The sequence below is a fragment of the Homalodisca vitripennis genome, chromosome 7 (genome assembly GCF_021130785.1).
Source record: "Homalodisca vitripennis isolate AUS2020 chromosome 7, UT_GWSS_2.1, whole genome shotgun sequence".
Classification (NCBI taxonomy): Eukaryota; Metazoa; Arthropoda; class Insecta; order Hemiptera; family Cicadellidae; genus Homalodisca; species Homalodisca vitripennis.
Window position 1 is genome coordinate 97145489 of NC_060213.1, and position 12365 is coordinate 97157853.

Consider the following 12365-nt stretch of genomic DNA (forward strand, 5'->3'; position numbering starts at 1 on the left):
GGGAACGAGCAGGCCACTCTACTGCACCACGTCTTCCAATCCATCTGTGAAGGAATATTGTATCCAAGTATTCTCTAACAAGGAGAGCAAAGTGTGGTGGCGCGCCATCTTGTTGGAAATAAATTCTTTGAAATTGTCGACCAAGAGCAGCTTGTAGTGCAGGAATTATCTCATTTTGGAGCATTGCTAGATACGAGTCACCATTTAAATTACCATTGATAAATAATGGGCCCATAATTTGATTTCCTATAATACCTGCCCAAACGTTAAGTTTCTGTGGATGCTGTGTATGACTCAATCTGCCACTTTCACATTTTAACAGTAGTTGTGTTATTGGTAATAATTATTGATTCCTGGCTTCGATTACTACATTGTCAGATGATGGGAAGAGGAACATTTTGAACACTTACTTTGATCACAGGTACTTAAAAATTTGTGTTTACTTGTAATACTTAATAATTTACATTGTTCAATTGTTTTAAAATTCAAATAGCTATAACTACTGAATGAATCCACCTTTTGAAGTCCGGTTTGCGGCATTGTACTCTGCTAAGTAAGACCTTTAATTTGATACCAAACTTGACCTATGCTGCTATTTAAGAATTTTGTCCGACTCTTTGTGGACCATCCCCCAAAGGGATTATCCGGTCGGTAATTGGGCAGATGTGTGCGTTACTATCACCAGTAAGCACGTGTGAACTTTGGTATTTCTTTCTATTATGGTTCAAAAATTAAAAAAGAGGTTCCAGACTTAATTGACACCTTGTATATAGGAGTTAACATGGCAGTGCCCCTGGGAAAACATGCCAGGGTCTTCCAAGCAGAAGTCATGGTAATAGACTCATGCTCCAGAACACTCATACAAATGAGGACAAAAGGATTATAATACTAGATACTTTCTGCTAGTCAGGCTGCACTAGACACTAGATACCTGTTCGTTTGACTCGAAAGCAGTCTGGGAATGTAAGAATGCTCTAGCTGAGCTGGCAAAGAATAACAGAGTACCACTTGGTTGGGTGCCGGGTCATGAGGGCATTCATGGTAATGAAAAAGCAGACATTCTCACCAAAAAGGGAGAGGAGTCCATAATGGTGGGGCCTGAGCCAGGTTGCGGGATAGCTTTCTCCAACAGCAAAGCTCTTGTAAAAGATCGGGAAAAGAGGATAAGAAACATTAATTGGAGTAGAGCCTCAGGATTAAGACTATCCTAAATGTTTATCTCCCCTTACGTTAAAGGATGGGCAGCTCTCTTGGATCAGAGGAAGGAGGATATAAGACTGATATTAGGGATGTTGACAGGACATGGTCTCCTAAGGAAACATCTTATGAGGGTGGGTCTTAGCCAGACTGACGAATATAGACTCTGTGAAGAAGAGGAATAATCAGCACAGCATATTTGGTTAGATTGTCCTGCCACTTTATAAACTCGGAAAAGATTCCTGGGAGCATATCTCCTCATCCCAAGGATATCAGAGAACAGGAGCCCTCAAATCTGATAGGCTTCTGCAAAAGCCTCGGACTTTGAGGACACAAATTTAAGTAAGGGAGGCGCAAAGGTCCTTTCAGGACTAAGCATGGGGACAAACCGTCCTTTTCCCTCAGAACAAAACAAAAAAACACACATCGGTTAAGTATCCAGGTAATCATTGATACACTGAACTTTCAACGTTTGTAGTACATGGGATAGTGACGGAGGATTTGCTAATGCAAAAGGTCTGTGTGAAGCTTGTGCTGAAGGTGTTGACGGAGGCGCAGAAAGAAATATGAGTTTTGAGCAGTTAAGAATTGTTAAAATTGATTAGAAATTATCCAGGCTTTTAAACTACTTCTCTAACGGGGGACGATCTTGGATGTTCGAGTACAATCCAAAATCTAAAAGGCAGAGCTCTGAGTATCACACACAATCTCGCATCAAAACAATGCTAAATTATCCATTTTTAGTTTGTACCACAATGCAGCCTTTAATCTGAATGTGCTTGATACTGAAAGACTAGGTAGCACGCGGCAAGCCTAAAATCAGACGTCTTCAAGCTCCACCAAAACAATGTCTCCAGCCTTACAGCCTTTGTCGTTACGAATCTGACTCAGAAGAAGACTCTGTGGTGCCCCAGCCTTATTACAGCCCTGATTTGGCTCCATGTGACTTGTTCCCCAGACTGAAGTGAGAACTGAAGGGAAAGCACTGGGCGTCAGTGAGAACATCCAAGCTCACGTTACAAGGTTCCTGAGATGCATTCCAGTCGAGGAGTTCCAGGGTCCTTTCCAGGCATGTCAGAATCGTCTCAGCAGGTGTATTAATTGAGGAGACGACTATTATGAAGAATTTTCAACCATTTGTACCACTTGGTTGAATAAATCTATTTTTCTTAAAAGGTATTTAAGGATATTACTATAAAAATGCACTCTGTAAATCAACAAAAATAAAAACAAAGCCACCTGAATAGTGTATTGTTTATTGTTATTTTCGAAGTAATACCTAAAAACTGCACATATCAAGGTATTCTTGGAAAGATCGGTCAAACTTAAAAGTATAAAAAACCATTTATTACATCAATTATATTTGAGATGGCTTTCTTATTGTTCATTCACTTTTCTCACATATTTCTGCCACAAGCATGTAGTCGGATATCGGCTTCTTTCACACGTCTTTCGAGCTCCTAGTCAGACTTTGGGACTCAAAGGGTTAAATGTGTTCTGCTTTTTTTATTAAATAATAAAATACATGTACTTTAGCAACTATTATGTGCTGCACCATAACTGCTTCAGGGAATTATAAAAAAAAACTATTATGGATAATTGGGTTACATACATTATCATTGTTATTGTGTTGTCTATATATCTGTAAAAATTATTTTAATTAATTTGAAAAAAGTTGGAAACAATGTACAGTAATTTGGTGGGACCATGTTTTAAAAATGTGTTTAGTCCTAAAATTAAAAAAAGATTTGTAGTGAAAGGATACTGTAGGTATGAATTTAAAAACAGGAGTCAACCCTCCAGCTGGTATGAAACGAACTTTTGTCGCCAAAGGCCTGTCCGATTTGGCAAGGATGAATATTCGTCGCCAAAGTAGACATGTACAGTTATTGAAATTTTAGGCAATTAAGGTCATATTAATGATTTTTATTTTATATATTCTGGAAGAGCATTAACTATAGTACCGATTTACTGTTCTTACTTCGATTATTGTCTTCTTTGTTTACCGTAAAACATCATTCTCTATGGACAGCTGACATGAACGTAGTACGGGTCAACCACATTGTTGTGAAACTGTAAACAAGTCCCGGGTTTTGTGTTTGAGGTTACGAATCCAATAGTATTTGTGGAAATTGTATTTTATAGTGTTTTAATGTTGTTATTATTGTTTTTTTTTTAGCTTTCTTAGGTTCTAGTTTTAGTTGTTCAGTATAGGTGACAACTTTAGAGACCGATCAAACGATCTTAGAGAGTTCGCAGGGCGGGATCTAGTGACGCTGAGTGAAAAATGAAACTTTGTATATATTGTACATATGTAAATAAGGTAAGTTTAAAATTAATTATTTTATTTTTGTTTTATCTGTCATACTTATATAAGTATAAATGCAGTCATGAGATAATTTTTACCCACGAACAATAATATTTATTTAGAAATCTACGCATTTTTGAAAATAAGTAAATACGCATGCTTTTTCATACAAAACTCTGTATCACATACGTTTTGAGGTAAAAGTTACAATAATTATATATTTTTGGAATCAGGATAAAATTTTGAATAAGTTATACCTTTAGAGTTTTGATGTAAAGCTTATTGCTAAGCAGTTACACAACGGAATATTTACAAAAATAATGTCCAAAAAACATTTTTGTTACATTTTGTAAAAAAAAAACAAAAATGTTTCCATGGAAACAATAAGATATTGTTATTATAATGCTCTCCATATAGTTGTGAATACATTGACATATAACAGTTTATATTTGGACTAACAGTTATGAAATGTGATACATTATAAGAAACGTCTGCGAGGATGTTAAAATAGAGCTGCCAGTACAGAATGACACCATTGCCAGTTCTAGGGTTAATACGAGTACATAAAAACTAGGCTTTATAATAACAATTTTTACTGCCGAGTAATATAACTTTTACAGATTCAACACACCACATAACACAAAATAAATGTACATAAATAACAAATTGACTTTAGTTTCCTGAGTAACATTAACTTGTATCCATAGCAACTGACTTGAAATCAGCTGTGTAGACATCGCATTCTAGTACATATCGGGAAGAAAGTGATGTTTCACACAGTGTGTAAAATTAACTATGACTTTCCAAACTAAAAAAATAGGAGTGTCAGGTTCAATCAACATTTTAATGTTGATTGCCACAGAAAGGAGTTAAGTAGTGACAATACCACAAAATAAAGAACAAATCAGAATTAAAAATTATTTACTAAAATTTGCATTGACACAACAATGTAGTACTGCCAAAATCAAAATAATGGCAACACATTCAGGTGAAAAATATTTCAAACTCATTTTAAAAATATTTACAGATACAACTTTTTCACCATATTATATAAAACTTAAGTTTATTCTACCCTCCTTTGTGGTCAAATTAAAAAAAAAACACACAAAACTTCAGTCGATACAAGCTCATCTTTAAACAATGTGCTGGATTCACAATTCTGTCAGACATTCATCATATTATATGTACTGTATAATAAAGACAATTCTTAGTAATAACTGTTATTACATTCCTATTAAAATAATTGCTTTATTTTACATTAAACTCCGTAAGAAATAAAAAAATATAATCAACTAAATGACTTCACTGGTATAAAAAAGATTGGATGGATCGCAACTTGGTTGGATCACAATTTCCTTATAGACACCAAGAGAATTCAATACTATTTCAAAACCTAATTTTAGTTACACAGTTACAAAACTATTACACTGTTAAACCAACTAACATGTTAATTATGTGCACTTTGTTTAAGTTCATTTTTTCTTCACCAGGTTAAGCTCACTAGTCGATGAAACAAAGATCCAAATCCTGAAACATATAATATTAAATTAGTTTCATCTATTGATGTAATGTAGTAATTTTTGAGGCTGTAGTTTGGTGGCCTAAGATGGACATAAACTTGGCATATAGAGGACTAGATAATCTGCAAAGACTTCAACATGGGTGCTATTAGTATATGTCCTGAAGTTGTCCAAGATTATTTGTTAGAGCTTCTGCCTCTAGACCTGCACATTTTATGGTGGCTAGGAAGAAAGTATATCGTCCCCAAAATGAGAAACTCTGGTACGCTTCAGGAGCACTTGGACATAACATAATTTTTCAAGAAGTAAATAGAAATGGGATTTCCGACATGGGGGATCAGACCACACAGTACTCCATTTGATTTGTGAATTCCTTTGAGAAAGGATTGCGTTGATGAATACTCTTCCTCACTGTGTGACCTGGAATTGCATTTCTTTGTTTAAAGGTTATTTTTGACGATGGAAGGATTGTGAAGGAAACAGGATTTTTCCGGACATTTGCCATCGTTCAGTGAAACAAGAAAACAGTAACACTACGTTTCGAGATCTGCGATCTGATCTCTTCTTCAGGTAAAGAACTAACCTAATACATAATTACAAACTAAGTTAAAATAAACAAATCTTACTAAAGCGTTGTGGCACGCCTAAGTCAGGAATCACAACCTACATGTTGTTGTCAACTTCACTAACACTAAAGACATGCACTTAATACAAAACTATACAAAACACTAATCATTAAAACTAAACTACGGAATACAGGTCACAATGCGTCTTCACTCGTCTACTGACCACCTACGACTGACCAGAGGGACTAGCCAATGGCAATCGTGACGGCTGGCTAAAACAAGATGGCGGAAATACAAGGGAAGGGGAACAGGAATGGGCCCTTTCGTTATTATTGGTTCATGCGAGATGAACTTCTTAAAACCATATTGTGACTCCGCATTGGTTTATTACAAATATCCGATCCGTTTGATACTTTTGGTTTTCTCTTTAGTTCATTTTTTAGAATTGGCAACCAAAGCGGCCTAATCTCGACTGATGGTTGACTGACCAGATCGGATCTCAGAAGCAATGGATACCCTCAATTAGTAATTAATAAGTGCAAACGAACCAGAAGAATCATTCCTGAGTCAGAAAAACAGAATTGTGATAAATTTGCGTTTATGTCAATCCCTTATGTGCCGGGATTATCGGAGAAAATTAGAAGAGTAGGTAGAAAGTACAACATTAGAACCGCGTTTAAAACACACAACACTCTTAGACAAAGTCTCGTAAAAACAAAACCAAAAAATGGCACACAGGATTCCAAAAACTGTGTTTACAGTATAAAATGTAGCTGCAATAGGGAATACATAGGCGAGACAAAAAGACCACTAAACGTAAGGATAAAAGAACACAAAGAAAACACGAGAAAGGGTTTCACAGAAAAGTCAAAAATTGCACACCATTGTTGGTCCGAAGACCATCATATGAATTGGGATGAAGCCCACATAATACATCGGGAACCACATTTCTTCAAAAGGAAATTAATTGAGGCAACATACATTAAATTGGCAGACCAACCAATCAGTCAACCATCAGTCGAGATTAGGCCGCTTTGGTTGCCAATTCTAAAAAATGAACTAAAGAGAAAACCAAAAGTATCAAACGGATCGGATATTTGTAATAAACCAATGCGGAGTCACAATATGGTTTTAAGAAGTTCATCTCGCATGAACCAATAATAACGAAAGGGCCCATTCCTGTTCCCCTTCCCTTGTATTTCCGCCATCTTGTTTTAGCCAGCCGTCACGATTGCCATTGGCTAGTCCCTCTGGTCAGTCGTAGGTGGTCAGTAGACGAGTGAAGACGCATTGTGACCTGTATTCCGTAGTTTAGTTTTAATGATTAGTGTTTTGTATAGTTTTGTATTAAGTGCATGTCTTTAGTGTTAGTGAAGTTGACAACAACATGTAGGTTGTGATTCCTGACTTAGGCGTGCCACAACGCTTTAGTAAGATTTGTTTATTTTAACTTAGTTTGTAATTATGTATTAGGTTAGTTCTTTACCTGAAGAAGAGATCAGATCGCAGATCTCGAAACGTAGTGTTACTGTTTTCTTGTTTCACTGAACGATGGAATTGCATATCGACGGATCCAAGACAGAGTGGGGAACTGGTACAGGGATTCAGGGAGAATATTCTGATGCAGGTAACTGTCTTCTTATGGGTGAGTTAGTAGCCTTGGGTGATAAACAATACCATCTCTTTGTACCTCAGAGAGAAATTAAAGCCAGTGTGAAGCTTGTTAATGAGAATTTGAGTTATTTCAGTTTTACAGTGTAATATTTCTAGCATAAAATTTATACTTGAGAATAAAAATTTGTATTAATTTTTGAAGTTTGGACTAGAATAAGTAAAGTAAGATGCCCCGTTCCACTTTTTATGCTTACTGGTCTACAGAACATTTCAAAAAACCATGCAAGAGTCAAGAATCACACAATAAACAAACTGATACGTAAGTATTACAAAAATCGCTTGCAAGTTGTGTTCCCCAACACTCCTATTTCCTAATACACTGAAATTTCAGGCTGGCATGACTCTCAGGTTGAGAACCGCTGCTCTACATCGACCCACACTTCTGTACTAGGTGGTGTACAGATCCTACTAGTGATAGGCCTACCTCTACTCCTACTCCTACTCCTATTAAGTGGTGTGACTAGGCCTAGGCTATTGTTACAGTCTGACTCAAGATTTGGTGTTGAAGTGAGGACTGGTGGTTTAAATCATCGTCTGAATCCTCAGATGACAAATCATGGGGATCAGGCCTTCCTGTCATAAAGAACTGTCTTTGAATGCCTGAAGGTCCTGAACGATCTATATTCAAGAGAACCAAAAGTAGGGTTCTCATCAGTATTATCTATAGAATTATCAGAAAAAAGTCTTCTCTGGACTGGAGTCTGAGATATAATTATTCCTTTAGAGAACTGAAGTCTGAGATGTAATCATTCCTTTAGAGGACTGAAGTCTGAGATGTAATCATTCCTTTAGAGGACTGAAGTCTGAGATGTAATCATTCCTTTAGAGGACTGAAGTCTGAGATGGAATCATTCCTTTAGAGAACTGAAGTCTGAGATGTAATCATTCCTTTAGAGGACTGAAGTCTGAGATGTAATCATTCCTTTAGAGGACTGAAGTCTGAGATGGAATCATTCCTTTAGAGAACTGAAGTCTGAGATGTAATCATTCATTTCATTGTCCAACACATTGTTACCTGCCACGATCAGACTGGATTAGTATAGTATTTTCACTAGCAGGTGACACAAATCTTTGTTTCTTGCTCCTTACACAAACAAAAACATGTAAATAAAGCAAAAAAAACTCACTTCTTTACGTCTTTTTGAAACTCAGGAATAATAGGCTGGCACAAACCAATTTACAATAGAGGTAGGGTTAAATAATAGATGTCTTTGTTATGTAAACGATGCTCTTTACTTATGTAAATATGGAATACTCATGTCACAGTACAATTGACATGATCTATTCATTTATTTGGAAGAACAAACACAGAACACTAACACAACTGTTCTCACAACAGACAGAACTGAAAATAGTGTGACAACTCACAAACTGCATCAACACAGCACACTGAATATGGCGGATATTCAACAACTGACTAACAATTTAAATTACTGTTCCACAGTTCAATATAAATATAGAACAGTTAAAAAATGGCCGAGACTCAGTGACTGACGAACACCGTCCGAACCAGCTGAAGTTTCAATTCCATCACAGGAAAGTCGAATTGATGACGTAATTCGTGCTGACCACCGAGTCACTGAGGAAATGATGGTTGAAAAAGTTCATGTGAGGATGGGTACAGTTCATAACATTATTAAAGACAAGTTGAAGTACCAAAAAACATGTGCAAGATGGGTCCCAAATGAGTTGACACGGCTACACAAGGAAACAAGGTTGAGACTGTGCACAGAGCTACAGAAAGGTTATGAAAGAGAGGGTGAGCACTTCCTCAGCAAAATTTGACATGAGATGATCTTGGGTTCACTATTATGAGCCAGAATCAAAAAGGCAAAGCACACCAGTTCACCTGTCAGGAAAGATCAGGGATGCTGAAGGTCCGGTTTTTTGTGATTATCTTGAAGAGCAGCGTACAATTAACAGCCAATACTACTCGGATATGCTTTTGAACAAAGTGAAGCCAGCCATGAGAGAGAAACGTTGTGGATCTCAGAGGAGAGGTGTGATTCTCCAACAAGACAATGCATATCCTCATACTGCTCAACTAACCCGAGAAACCATTAACAAAATGGGCTGGGAAGTACTGCCTCATTTCCCTTATAGTCCCGATTTAGCACCAAGTGATTTCCACTTGTTTGGTTCGGAAGGAGGCATTGCGTGGAAATAAGAATAAGAATAAGAATTCGTTTATTGTCATAAAGCTTACACGAGCATCGACACAAGTCATGTATAAAATATATAAATTAGCATAAGTCCAGACAAGGAAAATTCAGTACCCAAAATATGAAGTTGCCAAAACAGTCACGCCACAATTTAAATTATTTTAAAATATAAATAAATAAATAACAAATTAAAAAAGGTATGTAACAAATAAACAAATAACAACAAGTAAAACACAGCCTCAGAAATTACAACAACAGAATTATATAACATTGATAAATTTTTTAATATAGTTTGTATAAATAAAAAACCATGACATTAACATTTAAAATCTAATCATTAAAACTAAATAAGTTATGTCTAGAAACTAACAGTTCTACAGTCAAAAAATTCTTTCAATGAATAAAATGGATTGACTAAAAGCCAGGAATACAATTTTTGTTTAAATTCATTAAAACTATATTTCAAGATAAGTGGTCTTAAACAGTTGTATACTTTCAAAGCAACAACTGTGTGACTATTAATAGTTTTGTTTAGTCTATAAAATTCTATGGATACACTTTCTTTATTTCTGGTGTTATACATATGTCTGTCACTGTATGTCTTCAGAGGTTCAGGATGTTTGAGTATGTAGAGCACAATATCAAATATATATAAGTTAAATATTGTTTGAATTTTATTTGCAATAAAAATTGGTTTACAGTGAGCTAATGGTTGACAACGTGCAATAATTCTAAATAATTCTAATGGCTTTTTTTTTGTATAGTAAAAATTTCTGATATCCTACTGCAGTTTCCCCATAGAATAAGGCCATATCTGAGCACTGATTGAAAGAAAGCAAAATATGCCGTTCTGAGGTAATCAGTGTGCACACAACACGTGAGACGTCTTAAGAGGTAAACAATCCTGGAGAGCTTAGCTGATAGGTGATCAATGTGGGATACCCATGTTAAATGATCATCCACACAAACACCCAACAACTTCACATTATCCAACAATTCAATATCAGAATAAATATTGTAATTTACTTGTCTGAGGCTAAAAAACTATATGCTGTCTTGTTTTCATTAGGTTCCAGGATAACGAGGACGTCAAGAAGTATGTGGGATCAAACACCAGGATAAAGATATTCTTTGCAGCTGGTATAAAAAAAGCTTGTGGTCTGTTGGAACAAGTGCATAAATGTTCAAAGAGATGATGTTGAAAAGTAGTAAGTGTTTTTTGTAAGATCGGTGCCTGGCCTTGAAAAGTTAAGGGCCATGATGAGTTTATAGGTAAGTTACAGCACTTCGTTATCCTTCTTGAACAGGGAGACCAAAAATAGCTGCTGTTGTTTTCAGAAAACCAGAAATGTTACCTGACAACAAGAGCTAAATTGTGTCCGAGAAGCTCTCAAGGAGCCAATGTACAATATGCTCTTTATTTGTATGTACTGTATTTTGTATTTGAACAAAAAAACAGCCCTTGTACATTTTTATTTTGAAAATTATATAAGTTAAACAAAGGCTTGGAAGCAAACCAAACAAAACCATTACATTTATTGTCTAAATAAAGGTGTATTGAGGTTTGAGACTTATTATCTTACATGAGATTTTCTCTAGGTATTTATTTCAACTTTTTATGGTGAATCCAGCTTTAGGCCTAACACTTATGGTACTAACCTTACAGAAGTCTTATTTATCATCAATTTCAACCACTTCTGCAGCTGAGTCTCCATCTGAGGGAGGTTTGTCCAGACTGGACTCGTCAGTGGAAGGCTTGCGGACCAGTCCAAGAAGGTTCAACATGGAAGGTGGGTCACCACTGGAGGAGGCTGTTGGAGCTGTACACAGTGCACAAACTTAAGTATGAGCAGCACAAATAAAATTAAACTATGTTTCGTACTTTGTGGGTAATACAATCTGGATAATAAGGTAAAAGGAACACATTACGGGATAGAATAGGTTGTGGCAGTTGACTAATAATAATTAAATGATTTTTTGACAGGTAGTAACAGTGATTCTTCTACACACATACTTTAGGGTTTAAACTTTAAATAAGGGAGGTACAACAATGTGAAGATTCAGAACTACGTGCAGAGAAAACTCTCCCTCTAGACAAAAAATTCCCACATATTGTGTGAGAATCAACTTTACCCTTGTCCTGAATACCCACAAAAATTGAAGTCATCTAACGATGAAATCTTTGGTTTCAAAAGGCCTCACCCAAAAAACAAATTACATTGGAAAAGTGTTGTTTTAATACAATTTACTACTACTTTAAAATTTCTCCAATTGCTCCAAGCATCTTCAAACCTTGCAACGTTGACAACACCCGCCCTCATAGTGTCGGTAACCCAACAACTTCTTCAACAATTTCAGTGGGAAATTTTTTGCCACACACTATACAATTGAAAACATGGCTTGGAGGTTAGCACTTTTCCAACTACTAAGGGGCTTCAAGACAAGATCAGGACTCATTTAAATTCACTGGTAGCAACATTTTATGAAGAGGATTTTGGAAAGCTTGTCCACAGGTATGTCTTAATCTTTAAGGTACTTATGTTGAGAAGTAAACATAAGAGTACATACATTTTGGTAATAAAATATGTTTTTCCTATTCACTTTTCTTTTATTTAAAGCCCATATTGAAGGTTGAAAAAACAATGGCCTTCATACCTTAAGATGGTTATAAACACCAGAATATCATTAACAAATCTAAAAAGCACAGCTAAAGTAATAGAATTTCAATCAGAAGTCTCCATTTTAGACCAACTTAGCCGGATTTACTGTGCGGTTCAGAGGCTGCATAAACTAGCAGACCAAAGGGTTAAAAGATTTTCTGGAAGCCACCAAAACAAAGAATAAGGTTAAATGAAATTACAGGAAGGGATGCTGGAACTGTACTTCACTAATGACATCAAGCTCAGGTGCAGACAATAAAGGAATCCTACCGAAGAAA

The 12365-nt window shown here is 36.0% G+C and overlaps 1 protein-coding gene across 3 annotated transcripts in view; it reads right to left on the reverse strand.

Annotated features, from left to right (window-relative positions):
- Window positions 1-4409: 4409 nt before the first annotated feature.
- The window catches only part of LOC124366077, a 67146-nt gene continuing 59190 nt past the window's right edge, over window positions 4410-12365 (reverse strand). For all 3 annotated transcript variants that reach the window (XM_046822304.1, XM_046822305.1, XM_046822306.1), the window contains exons 24-25: window positions 11087-11247; window positions 4410-5032 (exon numbers count right to left, since the gene is read on the reverse strand). In XM_046822304.1, coding sequence (XP_046678260.1) covers window positions 11099-11247 — 149 coding nt within the window. In that variant the 3' untranslated portion in view covers window positions 4410-5032; window positions 11087-11098. The remainder of the gene's footprint in view (window positions 5033-11086; window positions 11248-12365) is intronic.